This window comes from Camelus bactrianus, chromosome 19 (assembly GCF_048773025.1).
Source record: "Camelus bactrianus isolate YW-2024 breed Bactrian camel chromosome 19, ASM4877302v1, whole genome shotgun sequence".
NCBI classification, from domain to species: domain Eukaryota; kingdom Metazoa; phylum Chordata; class Mammalia; order Artiodactyla; family Camelidae; genus Camelus; species Camelus bactrianus.
In genome coordinates, this window is record NC_133557.1 from 19,345,702 (window position 1) to 19,365,063 (window position 19,362).

Sequence of the window (19,362 nt, forward strand, 5' to 3'; positions counted from 1 at the left end):
AGAACACTAGTTGTGGAGGTCAGGGTGGAGAGGCAGGTACCTTTACAACCAGAAGCTCTAATGGCCTAGATTAGCGGTTCTCAGAGTGTGGTCTGGGAATCCACCCAATCAGGAAATCTGGGAGATCGGAACTGTTTTCATAGTATTAACATGGTATTTGTCTTTTTCATGCTCTTTCTCTCACAAGAGTAGAGTTTTCCCGAGGTCACACATGTGGTATAACAAGGGATTGAATGCATAAGCAGATATGAGAATCTAGCTGGCTTCTATTAAGCCAAACATCAAAGAGATTTGCAAAAATGCTACCCTTCTCACCAAATGTTTTGGAAAAGCTATTTTCCAGTTAGATATTATTTATATTAACATAAATGGTTTTGTGGATTATTTTTAAATGAATACGTATTTTTAAAATGTCTTGTTTTAATTTCTAATGTGGGAAATACTGATAAATAGAACCCACATAAACAAAAGCTCTGAGATCCTTGATTTGTAAATGTAAGAGTCCTAAGACCAGAGTTTCAGAGCTGCTGCCTTAGACACGTGAAACAGTGCACCTTCTGTGAGCGTTAAGAAAACTGTCAAAGAGTTCCTAGTGCTGTGATACCAAGGCACTTTGCTCTTCCTCCAACCGCAGCCTTCACGTGTTATTAAATCCATACTAAACCAAAAACTAGCTGGGCTCACTACTTAAGTTCAGGGATTTTCCAGTTTAAAAACACCCTTCTCACCTCTCCCAAGTATAAATCACCTATTTGTCATGCCCACGCCCCACTATCATCAACCAACCCCACAGCCAATGGGCTATTTTAGTAAAACTTAGTTCATAATCTAAAAAGTAAAATGAACTTTGTTATAACATGATGTTAAAATGGCTGGAGAAATTTTCTCTGAATTTCATGAGTATGCTTGGAGTTAGGATGGTTTGAATTTAACTATGTGGCCTACATGAAATCCACTTTGGAGTCAGCTGGAAAAGATCAGGATTCATCCTCCACTGAAACCGAGGACAGATTTTATTTTTTACCAAACTTTGGAGAGAACTGTGGGATGGTCAGCTATTAAATATGGGACACAGCATGTATAAAATTCTCTTTAGGGGTTACGGGGGTAGAAGGGCAGTGCAGAGATAATATCCATCCAGAACATTTGAAACTGAGGTATGTGATCTACACTGCAAGAGACTGAAACGTGCCATAGATACTGAAATGCCAGAGATGGAGAAGACACACAGTAGTTTCATGTATCACACCCCTTCCTGCCAACAGAGGCAGCGCCCCGGTAAGTCGTTTCTTATGTAAGAAAGTTCATGTACCGTGTCTCAGGGTAAGGAGCACCAGCAGGGGTGTATTTAGTGAGGGTTAATGACTCTCTCAAACAATAGAGGGCAGGCCAGCTAGTTTATTCATAGTGAATCTAAACCTTCGATCTCTGGCTTAACAATAACATAGGAAACTTTTAAAGACACAATAAATCTTGCATTAAATCAGAGGTGGTTTAAACCAGTCATATAACTTCTAATATTCTGGGCTGGCAACTACAGCATCACAAATGTTCAATCCAGTTACAAAACCACATTTCATTTTCCTTGGCACCCAAATCTTAAACAGATCTGAAAAATACACTGTTTTACAAAGGCTTTTACCACAGACCCACTGCTACCAGTCAAGCAATTATGGTTTTTTCACCCTACTCCATTAACATTTCTAAACGAGAGGGATTTTTCTTTGATCTGCTTGTCTTGGTGGGTATGTAAGAACTTGGAGAGTAAGTTTAAAGAATGAAGATTAACTGAGATGCCAAGAAAAGTTTTTATTGCAAGCACAGTGAGCAGGAGATGTCTTCTCACACAAAGTGGCCACAAGGTCTGCCGTTAACTAAATCTCTCTGACAACCCTTCATTGGTTTAAAGCGTAGGAATTAGCTTCTTGCTCTCAGGTGTACATCATTTCTGCCATGTGGGACATTTTCTTGGGAATATATAAGTAATATTCCATGTAACCTGACAGGTCCTCAATGGTCACATCATCCACGTAGACTCGAGCTTGCTCAGAACAGGAGCGGGGGGAGCCGGACAGAGTTCTGGTGTGAAGCGACTGAGAGTAGTCCTCAAGCGTGGATCTTCGTTCTGGGGCCAACGGAGGGACATTCTGCAGGCCTGAAAAGGAATATACTTCCATATCATGCCACCTCTTACACTGGCACTCCTTGCCTATGCATGCACAGGGCTTGCCCTGGTTTAACTTAGAAACAGATTGAAAGTCAGAGAGATCATTGGCCTTGAGACTTGCTTGGGAGACTTGGGTAGCATCAGAGGAGTCTTCCTTCTTACTCTCTGACGGGAGCCTTGGAACCGAAGTTCTCAATGGCTCAACAACTGCCCCTGTGTGATTAGTATCGAGGGAAGTGGAGCACTCTCCTGCATTGAACTCTTTAGGGGTTGAAATTCCCAGCCCACTGCTGCCATCAGGGGAGTCAGTCTGGCTTTTGTGCTTGAGCTGGCTGCTGGAGGAAGCAGCTATTGTACTGCAATGTATAAACTTTGGAGGATGAAGGACAGGAGACTTAGAACGTCGACGACGCTGGGTTCTCACTGTTCCTCGTGAAGACTTCCTTGTAGACCTAAAAGGGAAAAAAAAATGCATAGGAAGATGCTGGGATACAAAGCTCTTCTAAACAGATATGAGCTAGTTGGAAATTTGCCACCTCTCAGGTTTATAGGTCTAAATCAGTTTCCCCCAAAGAGATGTGCCTGCTTCCATTTTCAAGCTAAGTCTCTGTGTCTCAAAAACTTCAACAGCTTTATTAACAAGCTATAGAAACAGGAGAGGTAAAGGGTAGTTTTTAATTGCATTTCTTGGATCAAAATTTGGTGCAGAATACCTGCCTGCTCTGCCACAATCCTTGGCTTGGGAGCCTTTGACCAGTGAATCTAGGGAAGTGCTCTGCACAGACAACTTAGACTGACGCTGTAAAACCTCAGCCTTGTGCTCTATGCCCTGAACACAGCAGCTTCAGTACCACTGTGGCGCTAATGCTACAAATGGCCACTATGACATGATTACTCAACAGAGTAGCAGATTTAGGATTCATTTCTATCGTTGGGAACAGCTAAAAAACAGATTTAGACTCCCTGAAGTTTTCAGATATTGGGAATTATCGGACACACTATATAACTTTTGATAAAATATTTAAATAAATAAGAAATGAGCAAAGAAAAGAGACTCAAAATTGCCAAGCAAATTTGAAAACAGAACCAAACAGAACTTTAAAAAGTTTATATATGAAATTAAATAGATGGGCTAAACAGAAGAATATATACAGCTAAGAAAAGAAATACTGAACTAAAGGATAAATCTGAATTATTTACACCAGGGGTCAGCAAACTGCAGTGTGTGGATCAAATCTGGCCCCTACGTGTTTTTATATAAGCCCCTCAGACACTGCTCCCATGAACTAGACCTGTGAGCCACGGAGACGCGGCTGGGGTGTCCCCCACCTGTGCCCCTGTTCTTCCCCTCACTGCCTGTGCCTGCCTTCCTGGCCAGCAGACGTGTGTGTCACGCCACTGCCCAGGCCCACACTGGCTACCAACTACATGTTGGGGCTGTGCTATCAGCAATCGCTGGGCACTGAGAGAGAGAATCTGTTTGTGCCAGGCTCTCTGGAGGAGAGAAGGGCATGCTGGCAGAGAAGGCCACTGGGGCAGAGTAAAACCGACCCTGGCAATGCCCCCACTCACCCATCACACCAGGCTAGTTATTTCACACTAGACTATCTCAGCAACTGAACACAAAGTGTGTTTACCTACAGGATGGTGCACATCAAGCAAACCTACATAATATCCTTGGATCTCACCTCTTGGCCTCCAAAGCCTAAAATGTTTATTATCTGACCTTTTACAAAAACATTTGCCAACTCTTGACATAGAATGCAGCACAGAGACTTGGAGATCTGGAAAAATGTAGAAGTTTTAAGAGATGTTAAGAAGAATAAAAAGTCTGGAGTCTATGAAAGAATACAGAGGATGGAAGACAAGTAATTTTTTAAGAGATAATGGCTGAGAAATTTTCTGAATTGATACAAGAGGAGAATCTACAGCTACGGGAAGCACACTAAAGCAAGACAGCCAACTGCAGAATATCCAAAACAACAGGAACACCTTAAAAATAGCTAGCAACTAGACAAATTATTTCCAAAAGAACAACAATTAGATTGAAAGTAGGCTTTTCAACATCAACATAGAAGCCAGAAGACAATGAATAATACCTTCAAATGCTAAGAGAAAAGTCAACTAGAACAGATTTCCAGTGTATCAAATCAGATACAGCTTTCAAGAACAAGGATAAAATAAAGACATTTTCAGATAAGCCATATCCAAGTGTATTTATCAATAGAATATGATGTATACAACTCTGGGGACACCATTCAAATTTATTCTATGTGGAGAACTAACATAGAGGCTCCATTTACTAATAACAGACTTTTATCAAAGGAACTTCTGAAGGAAGAACTTTAGGAAGAAAGTGATCCTACATGGAAGGTCTGAGATACAAGAATGGTGAGAGCAAAGAAACTACAAATGAGATGAATCTAAATGAACTCTCCATTTAAATACATAAAGTAGATTAAACAAAATCAAATTTGTGAGAATAAAAACAAGTGACAGAATTAAAATACTGGGCAACTACACCATGGAAATCTGGAGGTCAGAGCAAAACAATTCTGAGGAGGAAGGTTAAAGTGTTAGCTTCTGTCTTTGTAAAGCATATGTGGTAAAATTTCAAGGCTAACTACTGAAAGAATAGAAACAAAGTATACCATTTCCAAACCAGTAGAAAGAAAAATGGTAGGGAGAAAAACAAACCTATTTCAAATAAAAAGGTGAGGAGGAGAGAGAGGTGCGGAAAAAAAGAAAAAGAGTAAGTAGAGCAAATAGCATAAAGTAAAAGAGCAAAGAGAAGTCCAAATATATCAATAATCAAAATAAATGTAAATGCATTAAACTCAGCAGTTAAAAAGATTATTGAAGAAAACAAAACAAAATAAGCCATATATATTTAGGAGACACACCTAAAATTTTGAAACACAGAATGGTTGAAAGTAAAAGAACAGAATAAGATACAGTAGGCAGATACTAAAAGACAACTGGATTCACTATATTAATTCCAGATAAAACAGACTTTAAGACAAAAACCACTCTGAAGGACTTAGAGGATTACTAAGATAATAGAAGTCTCAATTCACCAGGGAAACATTCTAAATTGGCATGAACCTGGGCTACATGCACCCAATGAAACAGCTTCAAAACACACAAAGCAAAAATATAGAACTTAGGGGAAAACAGACAAATGCACTCCTGTCGAGAAGATTTCAACAAATTCCTCTCAATTATTAACAGGTCGAAGTGATCCCCCCAAAAAATTAGTTGAAAAAGGTCCAAATAACACATTTAAAAGCCTTTACTGTAGTGGGGACACACAGAACCTAAGAATGATTAGAGGAGAACTATTCTTCACAAACACACATACACTGATAAAGACTGACTATGAACCAGGCCATACAGCAAGCCTCAGCAAATCTGCAATGAGAAGAAAGGGTCTTCTTTAATCGTGGTCCTTGGATTCTACATCATAACATACTCAGGAAAGAAAACCGAAAAATGTTTTAAGGTACTGGGATAAAAATCGTCTGTAATGAGCCCTTACCCATGCCAACTGTCTTTAGATGCACATGTGGTTTTAGGTTTGGTATCATCTGCTGCTGTCCTGACGGATGCTCTGACACTTGCGCCTTCTCCAACAGACAGAGATGCTATGGACCTAAAGACAAGAACAAAGTTTACTGCTTTGAAAACCGTGCAAAGAGGAGAACTTATTGCCCTCATCAACCCAAATCCAAGTACTAATACCTTTAGTGTCTTTGTAGTTTGGGTTTCTCAAAAACTGCTCAGCTTTTAGTGTAAATTTTCCTCCAAAACCAAATTTGGAGGATCTCTGAGAGCTCACAGGTGCAAAATCATAAGCTAAAGAATGATTCTTAAGTGTAACCAGCAGTGGGATATAAATAGACTTTTAGGCTGTTTATCTGGGGCAGATCAGGCCTTATGTCCAGGGAGATTGCTAATGACACTGACCACTTACTTCATGTGGCAAACCAGAGCCGCTGAAACTAAGTTTAGGCGCAAAAACTTTAGGAAACTCAACCTAACTTGGAAATGAATACTTTTTCAAATAGTATACACCTTATACAAAAATATCCTAATTTTTATAACTAATGAACTTGAAATATTACTCAAAATTAAATCTTTGCAGTTTAAAATTACACAAGTAATATGGGTTCCCAGTAAAGATGAAAAATTTAAAAGAGGGAAAAAAAGAATCATCTATAATCTCACAACCCAGAGATCACCACCATTTCATGTTAAAATCTTTTGGACCTTTTCAATACACACATAAACAGAGCCCCTACTATACAATACTGTGGTAGTGATAAATATCCTTTAGAAAGAAACAATCTACTAAGTAAATAGATGTTCACTGAAATATAATTGAAAACTAAAAATGGGAATAACCTAAATACTCAATAACAGAAAATACTGTATTATATAAATTATGGCCCATTTGTACAATGGATTAGGAATTTATTAAAAATTAAGTGTACAAAGAACTTTTAATGACATGGGAGAATGCTTACAACATAGAGAAAACAGCATGGATAAACACCTGTATATACATTATAATCTCAACTGTGTAAAAAAAAGGGTATGATGTTATTACAGACGATCTAGATATTAACAGTGGTCATAGTAAATTGTGATTTTTACTTTCTTTCTTTACTCTTTTTTTTGTTTCATGATTTATCCATAATAAGCATGTATTATTTTATAATCTGATAAAAAGGACTATGTTGTTTTACAATATAGAGATTTGTCCCAATAAGACAAATACCATTAGGAATCAAAACCTGTTCAACAGGATCATGCTAAATTCCTGGCAAGGCTTGGTTAGTTTATGACTCAGTACCTCAGATGTTCCACTCGTAAATCAGCAACAATATGAAACAACTATAAATGTATGTTACTCTATACAAGTCTTACTCTGCTTAGTCATGGTGATGACTCACTCCTTGTACTTTTATTTATTTGGTTTTCTCAAATGTTCTCCACTGCTCCTTTTCTTTCTATAATTTTACTCAAAGTAGATTGCATGCTACAAATACATATGACCATACATTGTACAGATATTTTTTAAAGTTTTTTCAATGTTCCAAGTAATTTTTAGGGGCATGGAAATAGCTTAATTTTATATTCCAACTTCTTAAAACACCAGGAAAGAAGTCTGTATATCAAGAATTACTTATATAAATTTATACACTAAGGGATATACATGTATATGTGCATTTATACATTCCTAGTATTTTCCTGATTAAAATAATATATTTTAAAATACATATTTCTATATCTAAAAAAATGTGTATTTCTGGGGGGAGGTCCTGGGTTCCATCCCTAGTACCTCCTCTAAAAATAAATAAGCCTAATTACCTCCTCCCCCAAAAATTTAAAAAAAAAAAAAGTATATTTCGACACCAGAAATCACAAAGGAATTTACCATGACTCCAATCTAACTATTTGTCTGCTTTGTTTCTGCTCCCCAAAATACCTTATAAAGTACCTACCAATTCTAATGGCAAGATGACCATATTGGAAAAAAAAAACACCTAGTGTACTTATTTGAAGTATCAGGGAAGCAAATATAAGTATCTGTAACAGCTATTATGCAAATCTATTAGTATAAATCTTCTCATTTGGTAGGTCAAAAATAGTATTAGCAAGTACTAAGCAGGCAACTATAATAACAACTAACACCTATTTAATTTTGCTCTGCGCCAAGTACCGCGTGCATTTCTTCATGTTGTCTTCAAGGTACCACATAAAGGAATGGTTAATAGCACAGGGTCCAGAGATACATTGTCTGGGTTCAAATCCTGGCTCTACCGCTTCTTACCAATGTGACCTTCTGCAAGTGGCTTAATTCATCTGTAGCTCCTCTGTAAACCATGTGGTATACTCTGCAGTGCCTATCTTCTAAGTTAGTAGTGAAGATTAGATGGTGTGTACAGAGTACTTAAGCTGGTGTCTAGGGCACAGTAAATCAGTAATATATTTTAGCAATTATTATTATTCCTTGTTGGGGAGTGTTCAGTTTCCATTCATGAAATGAAATAATCTTACATCCATTAAAAATTTGAGATTTCTTCTGGCCTGGGGCAAAGAATGGGGATGAAAAGAGCCCTGCATAGAACACTTTGCAAGGGGTGAAATATTAACATGCAGACAGCAGCTGGTCTGCAGGTGCTCTAATTAGTTTGGCCAAAGGGTTCAAGATTATTGATCTCAGTGACAGAACCGTAATGAATAGAGGTTTCCATAGTGATAGGCCCAGCAATCAGAGCCCATGAAATCGACAATGTCTGCAGAGATTTCTATTGAGCCAATTCACTTTTACTGAAAAATACTGTGATTCCCCAGAGATGTAAGAGGAACTCTCTAATGAGACACTTTGATTAAAAAGAAGTGGGGGGAACCCTCCTCAAAGTTAAGGAAAACCTCCAACCTTGGAGTCCAAATTTAACAGAAGAGTTTCTTTTATGAGTAAAACAATGCTGTACAGAACTTGGTAGAATGTCACACTATTAACATTTGTATCTTCTATGAATAATGTGGAATTTTAGAAAGAGCTCTTCTGAAGAAATGGCTATTTATATCTAGTAAACAATCCCCCAATAATATATTTCATATCTAATTACCCTGACGCATCCACTCTTAATTTCTTGAAAGCAGTTTGTAGACTCTCCTCCTCTCCATCCTTGGCTTCGGATTTCATTGTGAAAGATTTTACACTACTATGGATGTTCCCGTTAATACTAAAAAAGAAAACAAAAAGAAAATGAGCAAAATGAAAACAAGTGGGTTTAAAAGTATACATTTTGTTAAAAATCTCTATTTCTGATACTACTCTTGCTTGTTAGGGAGAGAAAAGGCAAATTTCTATTTGTAAAAAGAAGTTTCAATGTAGATGATTAGGAAACTATAGGTTTTATTTCTTAAGTGGAGACAAATGAAACAATACTGAAAATGTGTATTTATTATGATAGAATTGAAACTGTCAAAATACGTGATGCCAATATTTTATTACACAGTTTTGGAAACTAGATCACCTAAAATCTGTGTTTAAGTATACTTTCTAACAGGGGGAAAAACCTTTCCAGTTGTAGAAGTCTAGAAACCTACACGCAAGATGACCTTTGCATCAGAAATAAAAGGAAAAAGCTCAATTTACAGGACTCTGATTCTTTAAAATGCTACTGAGTATTTGTCTCATTTAACTCTAAACATTTCAGATAATAACTTCATGACACATGATAGCATTTCTCTAAAGTAATCCTGGCCCAGATATCAAGATGTTACCATTGTTAAAGCAGGATTAAAATATGTTTCAATGATTACTGATTATTCCACACTCTACTTATAAGGTTGATATGTTTTCTTTATACTTTGAATACTTTATTACAAAAAAAACATAGAAAATAAATGAACTATACTTGCAACTGAAAAACAAAAGTAGCTATGAGAGACAGGAAGTAAAGGAAAAACACTGGAATTGTTCTATAGATGTGCCTTTAAATGATCTCCACTTAATCTTAACCAAAGTTCACCACTTCTTTCACCCAGATTATTAAACAGAAAAAAAGGAGGGGGGAGACCTACCAAAGCAACAAGAGAAACAACAGAGAAGCTAACAAATTCTTTGAATCTAATCTCCCAATTTTTTTACCCAGGGTAAAAAATTTATTAACACCAAATCCTGGTCAAAAAATAAATCAGTATCTATGAACATATCACAGGGAAACAGAAAGAAAAAAAAGTAAAATAAAAAATATAAGATGGGGAGTTTACGAAGCAAAGAATTCACTTCACCTTCTCTATTTCTAACTTGCTACCCCTGGTCCCCATCTCCCACCCCCCACCCCACCACAACCACTCTCAGAGTGAGGAGTGCTTCTCTGTGGATCCATGGATCCTCTCTGATTCTTTATCTGCTTATTTCACAGGTGTGAGTTTGATGTTATTGTGAGATCTCTAATATTCCGAATGTCAGGGTGTCATAATACGTTTGCTATAATGTAACCATGTAGTACCAGTGGCAGAATTAAGAAGCAAGGAATCAAGACTTTTATTTATTTACGTGTATAATGTATTTTAGGTAGATCCCTCTGGGGAACATTGAAAACGGTCTCAAAAGAATTCAGCTAGCTTTCATCTCAATTTCTTAAGACAAAAATTTTTTTTTTAAATTAAGTACACTACCCACATATATTTTGCTGATTTAACCAGCACATGAATTTGAGGAAACATTATCAATTCCATACTTCACTGGTTTCTAATTCTTCTGGATTGAGAGGAGGCTCTTTCCCCAGATACACAATAACGTCCTATATACCTGAGAAGAGGGGAGGAAAGATCACATATGCTAATATTTTTGAGGCTGCACAGCATCTAAAAGGTTGCTATCTATAGACTATAAACAAATTCTTCCTGTCAGCAGAACTAAAATAAAGATTTCATTTTATGTTAGTTTTTCTCGATTACTTTATGACCAGTTAGTCAAATACTCAGACTCTTGGCCCTTATAGAGTGAAATCATCTGAACCAGTCTCCCCATCCCTGCAGACCCCCACATAAACCCTCTTTGGGTCTCTCTGGAAATCAGTACACATCATATCTACATATACATTGTTGTACTCTATAGGCAGAAATCATTCCTTCCATAAATTTTGGCAGAATCCCTACTATGTGCTTTAGCACTAGACTGGATGCTTAGGGATATGAGGGTGAATCTGACACACCAGGACTGTGAACCCCATTCCTGTAAGGACTGGAATCACACTCCTGCCCTAACACTCTGCTAAGAAACTTTGCACCCTGGTATTGAACTTTTAACTAACATACTGCTAACTTAATAGCACTGCAGGTGACCTCCAGATGTTTAGACAAACTTACCTAACATTCTTGTAGTCACACTAAAAAATCCAACATTTAAAAACCAAAACAGACCAAAATAAAACTGGCCACCGACTAAAACTCTAGGAATGAAGTTCTATCTGAACTATTTTCAGACGTCTAATATTTTGATTGCTCAACTTTTCCCTCAGTTATATTAACCTACGGCAAAGGTGAGTCTTAAACATAACCTTAACAGCTAAATCAGAGTATGTTTGTAATTACAAGAAGGCTTATTATGTTCCTCCCTATTCCCAGCTTCTCATCCACTCAAATCAAGAGCTGTACAACTACCTCCGGGAAACATATAATTGATGTGTCCTTCTTCATTAATATTAAATTTATGGAAGACGTTCTTGCCGTTTTAACTGTACTAACTTCTTGAAATTGGACAATCCCCGCCAAAGATTAAACTTTTAAAGGCCTATTGTAAGTCACTTTAAGGCAAATTACCCGGGACCTCGGATTTTCCCTAACCTTTCAAAAATGACAAAATTCTTCTAAGTTCCTCCATCAAAAGGGCAAATTCCTGACCTTCTCCGACTTTCAACTAAGAGTATGTGTCACAATCTTATTTATATAAATATCTTGCATTTTTAGCCAAGACCTCTTTGAACCTCAAGCCTAGGTCCAAATTTCGGACCCTGAAAAGACCTGAGAACGATGCGCGTAAGCGTGGCATCACAATATTAAAGACTCAGAAAATTTCCCAGCCCACCAGGAAGCGTGGAATCCAGAAGAGAAATCCCCGTCCAGCAACTCTCGACGCAAACAAGACAGGGTTGAAACAATCGGCCCCTGAGACAAAACACGTTCACACACCCAATCAACCCCTACACTCTCGGTGCTAGAGCCCGATGTTAATTCTTTTCACCCAGAAACCGGATCGGCCGTGGCTGAGCAGAATAGGGGGAAAGGTCAGAACCTGGGGGTTTCGGAGAGCAGGGAGCTGTCCAGGGCCCTAACTCTGCCTGCCCGGGGTCTCCTGCTAGAAAGTTATCCCTTGAGGATACTCCCCCGGCCAGGATGAGAGGCTTGAGTCGGGCTAGGAGTAAGGGATGCAGGAGGAGGCAGGAGCAGAGGCGAAGAGGCAGCCAACGAGACTGGGGCTCAGGAACGAGCGGGAAAGGGCGGGAAGAGGCAAAGAGCGGCCGAGGAGGGCGAAAAGGGGAAGCTACAACCGGGAGGGAGAGGGCGGAGACACGGAACAGGGGCCGCGGCGGAGGGAAGGGGCGAGAGAACGAAGCTCGGGCAAGGCCAGGCCGCAGCGGCCCAGGGGACGCGGAGAGGCACAGGCCCGGCCGGGCCCAGGCAGCCAACGCCGGGGGACTAAGCGACGCGAGGCAGGCGGGCCCAGAGAAAGCCGCCCGCGGCGAGGCTGGGCCTGGAGGCCGAGACGCGGTGCCACGGCGCCTCCCCGTCACGTCAGGGCACTCACCTCCTCGCAGCTGGGGCGCTCCGCTGAGCCAGTCCCGTCAGTTCAGATCGTCTCTCTCCGACCGCGGCGCGCCTGACTGACCCGGATCTAAACCCGCGGAGGGGGCAACCCGCGCCTCCAGAGTCGCATTGCGCCTGCGCCAACCGGGCACGCGCCCCGCCCCCTGTCCATGCTCCTCCCACCCCAGTGACTCGGCAGCGCGGCTGGCGGTGGCTGCGCAGGCGCAGGGCGATGGCCGCGCCTCTCAAATGCCTGGCTCCCGCCCCTCGCGAAGCACGTGCACCTGACGTCATTTCCTGTTATTCTCTTGGCTCACTCCTTCCTCCGCAGTGAGTTTGCTCGGGACCCGGTTTTGGGGCGTGTCTGCTTCCTCCTGTGGATCAGGTGAGTGAGTGGGCGTTATTCTTCACAGTCGCGGAGTAGCCTCCACTTGCCAGGGTCTCCTCGTGCTTGGTGCTCTAGTTGGAGTCACCAAGGCTGCGAATTCCGCGGGGTGAGCCCAGGGTTGGGGGCCTGCGCGGCAACGGAGCGCTTGGTCCGAGTCTCTTTGATGCCAGACTCTGGATTGCCTGCGACATCTCCAGGGCTCGGACACCAGCCCTCAGCCCCCGGGGGATCTTCCAGTGCTGCAGAGAAGCTTAGAGGTATCGGACACGGCCAAGACCTTGAACGTGAGGCCGGAATTGGAACTGAAACGCCTTCGCTTTAATTTCCCTCTAGGGCCTCAATTTCTCCGTTCTAACAGAGTAAGTGAGGGCATTGGACCGTTTCGGTGAATCTCGTTTTTTTCCAGGCATGGGCTCCTTTGAGAATCTGGTGAGAACTGTAGACCACCTCGACAGAGAAATGCACATGCATACTAAATTTTGCGAAAAGGTTTGGGCAGTTCTCCTGAGTTGGTGATTTTTTTAGGGATCTTTTCCTTTTGAATGACTTCTGCCTTTGCTCAGATGGCAGGCAGAGAAGGGGCGGGCTGAGCAACAGCTGCCACTCCCTCCACCGCTGGGTCTGGTTCTGCTGACCTAGCCGCGCCCCTCCTCACTCACCCCGCCCCAGCTCCGCGTCTGCACTTAGCAGAACTTCGTGGGAAAAGATGGCTTTTCTCAATACAGTGGGCTGGAATTGGTTTTGGCCCAACCCTCGTGTGAGGTGGTCACCTGAACCGAAAGTGGAACCTCCCACTCCCCAGTCACCTGATAGGCTGCTGAAAATAGCTTAGTGTATACAACTTAACTACAGCCAGACTTTGGAAAGCCTGGCCCCTGTGTCTGGAAATGGAATCTACAGGTCATTGTGTAAGGTTGTTAAAGCATGTCGTGGGCTCTGGGTAAAACGTTTTAAATCCACTTTGTTCATACCAGAATCTTAATAACTGATAAGGGATTTAAAAAAAAACCTGTTAATTGTGAAGTTCCAACATCAAACGTAATGATGCTAATAATGGCTGCCCTCTGCTGTGCCTCAGGCATGCACGTGTTTGCACGATTAATACTCCTGTGATTTTACTCATTTTACAGAAGAAAATGCCTGGGACTCAGATACTAGATAACTTGTTCTAGTTCCCCTTGTTCTGTGTCACACAGTGCTAGGAAGTGACTGAGTCAGGATTTAAACCGTCTCAAAAGCCAGGCCATCCACTGCTGCCCATCTCTCAACATCTCTTAGAAAATACTAAGAAACGTAAATATGATGCTTTTTTTTTTTCCCTCAGAAGTTGCCAGGTGAGTTTCATCAAGACCAAATATGTGTTCTTAAGCTGTCATATGAAAATACTGCTTTGGATAAAACCACACATCCTTGAGGGCAAGGACTGTATCTAGATCAGTTGAATTCCCAAAGCCTAACACAGCCCTTGGCGATCAATAGGTGCTACGTACAGTTTTGGTGAATTCTTCATTTTACCTTATTTCCGCTCACCATGGATGGCATTACATACTAAAAACTAAAAAGCTTTAAAATGCTTCATTTTAGGTAAGCATGTCTCCATCATAAAGTTAGATGTTTTCTGAGAATGTGGCTCATTACTTGGGTGTTTGGAAGGCGAGAACCTCTTAAGAGTAGTCTGTTAACTCACACGGCCTGATGTGGCCTGAAATTTCAAGTCTCTGCATACAGGCCTAACTCACCGTGTGAGTCACCTCAAGACTTAGAATGAGAGAGAGAAGGCACAAAACATGTGATCTGAGAGAACAAAAAGCCAGGCCTGCCTCGTATACCAGTAACACAGCATCTTTCTAGCCGTAGAAAAAGCCCTGAACTTATGTGGAGACTTTACATTCAGGAAATTGACTTGGTATCAACTCAATTTTTAATCCCCACGATTATCCACTTACAGATAGAGGCATGGTAGCGGGAAGTCAGTGTGTGTTGATCATTTTGGAAGACAGGAGTCAAGAGAGCTGTGTCCTGGTTGGTTCTGCTCTGCTGTGGGACCACGGCACCTTCTGTGTCGTCAGTTCTCCTTCGTTCTCTCCACAGCCCTTGGTGAATACCTGCTGCTTGCCCAGTGCTGTGCGGAAGCCCTTGAGAAGCTAGTAGGAGAGCCCTGGCGGAAACACAGGATGCCATGTGGGTGCCCACCTGGAGGGATTGCCTAGCCAGCCTGGAGGTGCAGGGGGTGTCTCTGAGAAGGCTTCCTGGAGGAGGTGCCGTCTGAACTAGGTTTTGAATGTCAGGCATGGCCCCAGGAAGTGGGAAGGGATGCGATGAAACTCAGAGAGTCCAAGCCAGCTCATGGAGAGAATCCTGTTAAGGAGCTGGGATTGTGACCTTAGGCAAAATGGTGATGTGCCCATGGGCAGTTTATATCACTCTGGAAGCCTCTTAAAAAGGAGAGGGAGAGGGAAGCCAGTCTGAAAACAGTTGAAATGATCTAAATGAAGGCCAGAACTGAAACAATGGCTGGAGGTCAGTAAGGAGGCCACATTTTCTAAGGAGATTAGCAACACTTTCCAGGTCTGCTGGTCAGAGAACTGTTCGGCCCAAGTGAATGCGTGGCCAGTAGGCGGTACCATTTACTGAGGAAGGAAATTCAGGAAGACTGCAGATTTAGGGACTAGGGAGAGTGTTTAGTTTCAGGCATAAGGAGTTTGAAGTACAGATGAAAGCAGGAATCAGTTCATGAAAGGTCTACAAGGCCATGTCACAGGGTTTATCCTAAGAACCATGGGAGCTATGAAAGAGAAGAGAAATGACCAGATTTATTCTAGAAAGATTATTCTGGTTCCAGTGTGGATGGCACAGGGATCCAGGCCTGAGATGGCAGTGATCTAAAAGCAGGTGGCTGTGGGAATGCAGAGCAAATTAACAGACTGAAAGTTGTGTAGATCAGATTTGGTAAAAGGCTGGATGTGAGCAGGAAGGGCAGGGAGAGAAAGTTAGCAATGACAATTTGCTTTCTAGTTTGAGCAGCTGAACAGGTATTGTTGCCTGTGTCTAATGTAACTATTGAATCCAGTTGACAGAGAACAGATGAAGAACCACATTTAAATGGGAGATAATAATAAAAGCTAATACATTTATAGCTCTTCTATGTGTCAGAAAAACTCACTCTAATTCTCACAATAGTCCTATGAGAGTATCACGATCATCTTCATTTTCCAGATGAGGACACTGAAGCCAAGAGACGTTAAGTAACTTGCCTGAGGTCACACAGCTTAGTTAGTGGTGGAGCTTGAATTTGTACCGTCAGGCTAGAGTCTGTGCTCTCACACAGGCTGTGCCTTCCCATGACATTGTACCTCTAAATGATGAGCGCAGTTTGGACACATTGACCTTGAGAGATCTTTGGGGCAGCTGGGTAGAGGTATCTAATGAGCAGGAAGATACATGGGTCTCAAGTTCAAATGAGAGATTCAGACTGGAAAGTCATCGTGGAGTCAGCATGCAGGAGGCCAGTAAAGACACAGGGGAGGGCAAGGGCCCCCAAGGAGAGGTGGGAAATGGGAGGAAAGAAACAAAGGGAACCCTGAGTGGTGATGACCCTTCCCACTCTCTCCTACCTGTGGATGGAAAATGTTGCCTGCCACATCAGTAAACAAAGGATGTTGCAGCCATCAAGCCATCAGCCATTGCAGCCACCCCAGCTGTGCATCCAGAAGGGGTTCAGGATGGCAAAAAGCAGGATACAGGTCCTTGATAGTTAAGGTGCGAGGAATCAAAGGAATGATTTCAATGAGCTCAGACTCTTGCATCTTTCCATACTTAGGAAAGCATGCTAAATTCATTAACTTGAGATGTCTCATTTTCTTGAATTAACAGTAATCTTTTGATGTTCTGACTTTCTAGTTTTCGTTGCAAAACTGTATATCCTGGCCCCTCCCTTACCTCCTTGGAGCTGTCCCTCAGAGCCACCTGAGAGGCTGTCTTCCAGGCTTAAGTCCTCAGAAATTTCACCAAAAGCATAATTCTCAACTTTTAGGTTGTGCATTTTTTTCAGCCGACAAGCCACGACAAACCACTTAGTGGCCTCTTGACTCCCTGGACATCATTTTTTGCCCCTCACCACAACTGAAGGGCCTCCCACTCCTCTGTCTACCACGGGTCAGCTTTGTCAGCCCCCCTCCACTTCCCCATCTCCAGGACTCCAGAAGCACATCACTTGGGACTCCAGGTGCCTCCTTAAGTTATTATTTAGCCTTTTGCCTGTACATTTCTTGTGTCTCCAGCTAGATTCTAAGCTTCTGGAGGGTAAGACGTACATTTCCCCCCAGCTTTCCCCCTCAGCCTGTATTCCCCTGCATATGTAGGTTAAATGCCCCTACGCTGTGTGCTCCCTGGGCACCCCCACTTCCTCCATCACAGCCAGGGCTGTATCTTGTCTCCCTGGTACCCGGCACAGGGTCCGCAACAGAATGTAGTGAATGAGTGAGAGTCCATCAGTCAGTCAGTCAGTCATCTTGCTAAGCGAGTAATTACACTTGCCCACTGGCTTTTGAGAACCATAACTGGGGCCTTGTCTCCTTTGACTGTTGATTTTAGCACCAGGGCCCTTCACAACAGTCTTGTTTGGGGAGGAATAGGCTAGAGGTGGGGCAGTGGAGATTAACTGTGTTTTCCTGTCATTCTGTTCACAGCCCCAAAGCTATTGTGGTCTGTTATTTGACAGTTGTCTTCCTCAAACATTGGCTGACAGAACGGGGACTTTGGGATGCCTTGTTAAGTGAACTTACAACATCTCTTTGTGCACTGGTTCTGGTTAAGTCTGCGTCAACTTGAGTCCCAGGATTCAAGTTAATCCTCAGAGGTTGGGAGGAAATGGGAGGCTTTTCCTAGTAATTACTGATCACCAGCAGGGGGAGCCCTAGGACTGCAGAATCTCTTCCTCTATTATGATAAAGCCCTTCACAGTGTTTTCAAAACTTGAAGACCCAGGGTTAGTGAATCCCTCGCCTTCTAGCTCAAGTGTTCATTCAGCTTTGCAATTTAAACTGTGTGATGACATCAGGAAGGTATCAAGGCCAAAAAAAAAGAATCAAGCAGTAAAGCTACAGAGGAAAAGAACCTGTGAATAGTAAGGACTGGAAGGGAGTATTGAGCTTCAGGGGTGCTGGTAATATTCTGTTTCTGGATCTGACGTTGGTTACAGGAGCGTGTTCAGTTTGTGAAAATTTCATCAAGCTTTGATACAGTATAGTGTATCCATACTATGTATATGTACACACACAGACACTATATACATTTCTCTGTATCTGTATTAAACTTCAATAAAGTGTTTTTAAAACTGTTTTTAAAGTCTCAGTTTGTACCACAAGATGTATGTATTGAATTAGGGTGACTGTTCTTTTTTTCTCCTATAATTCTTAACCTTCTCTGAGTCACAGGACCCTTTCTGAAAAAGGCCCCAGGTTAAGAACTTTTGCAGCAGCAAAAGAGAGAAAATGAGCAAAGGACATGAACAGATAGTTCACAGAAAAAGAAATCAAACATATGAAAAGATGCTCAATTTCAGTCTTCAAAAGATGAATGCTTATTAAAAGAATACAGAGATAGCACTTTTAATCTATCTGGTTGGCAGCAATCCCAAAGTTTGACAGCACACTCAATGGAGTTGAAGTTAGAGGGTGGGACAGGAGGCAACAGGCTCTGTCAGTCATTGCTAGGGGGATTGTGAAATGACAGTATCCATCAAAATGGCAAGTCTAGAAATCCACCCTGTAGATGACATTTGTACATATATGTAATGACTTATGTAAAAGGTTAGCCAATCCAGCGCTGGTTGTAACAGCAAAAGACGGGAGGCAACCCAGGTGTCCATCCATCTGTACAGGACCGGGCACGTACACTGTGGTGCAGCCACACACTGAGTTACTATGTAGCTGGAAACAGAGCAAGCTCTTAGAAAAGATCTCTAAGAGATAGTAAGTTAAAAAAAAATGCAAGCTAAGAATGTATATGTTTATCACTTGTGTCCGCATAAAGAAACACTGAGAAGATCGCTGAATACCAGGAGGAGCAATTCAGAGAATGGTGGGGGCGGGATGGGAGCAGCCAGGCTTTGTCACAGTGATTTTTGAATCCTGTCACTGTGTTACCTATGCCAGACAACAGTAACAACAGATTTAAGAAGCCCCGCTCTAAAGCTGTTGAGCTAAGCCTCTGCACTCTCATACTTCTCATATCTGCCAACCTCACAATGGCTGGGTTTGGCTTTTTAAATTTGAATGAAGCCATGTCTTGATAAGAGACGTCAACTTAATCTACACTTGCACTGTTGTGTCATGGTTTCCTGGCTCAGCCTTCACTCCCAAGCATTCTTTCCTTGCCCTGTGTGTGCTCTAAACCAGTCTGCCCTCTCAAGTGTCAACATTTACGTATAATTTATGAGCACCTTAGCCTGCCTGAGGGAAAAAGAAAAGGTTTCATG

General features: G+C 41.8%; 1 protein-coding gene and 1 long non-coding RNA gene across 3 annotated transcripts; one reads left to right on the plus strand and one right to left on the minus strand.

Moving 5' to 3' along the window:
• Window positions 1-1,383: 1,383 nt before the first annotated feature.
• Window positions 1,384-12,655, minus strand: OSER1 (oxidative stress responsive serine rich 1). Its single transcript, XM_010958719.3, has 4 exons — window positions 12,498-12,655; window positions 8,806-8,922; window positions 5,706-5,819; window positions 1,384-2,619 (listed from the first exon to the last, which is right to left on the minus strand). The coding sequence occupies exons 2-4, from the start codon at window positions 8,880-8,882 to the stop codon at window positions 1,932-1,934; spliced, it is 879 nt and encodes a 292-aa protein (XP_010957021.1). The 5' UTR covers window positions 8,883-8,922; window positions 12,498-12,655; the 3' UTR covers window positions 1,384-1,931.
• Window positions 12,656-12,779: 124 nt separating this feature from the next.
• LOC123617942 (uncharacterized) lies at window positions 12,780-18,224 on the plus strand. 2 transcript variants are annotated; one of them, XR_006726257.2, is made up of 2 exons: window positions 12,780-12,881; window positions 14,976-18,224. It is a non-coding gene; the product is annotated as an uncharacterized LOC123617942 (long non-coding RNA). The 2 variants fall into 2 exon arrangements; XR_012500641.1 differs by having other exon boundaries at window positions 12,786-12,881; window positions 13,082-18,224.
• Window positions 18,225-19,362: the final 1,138 nt, after the last annotated feature.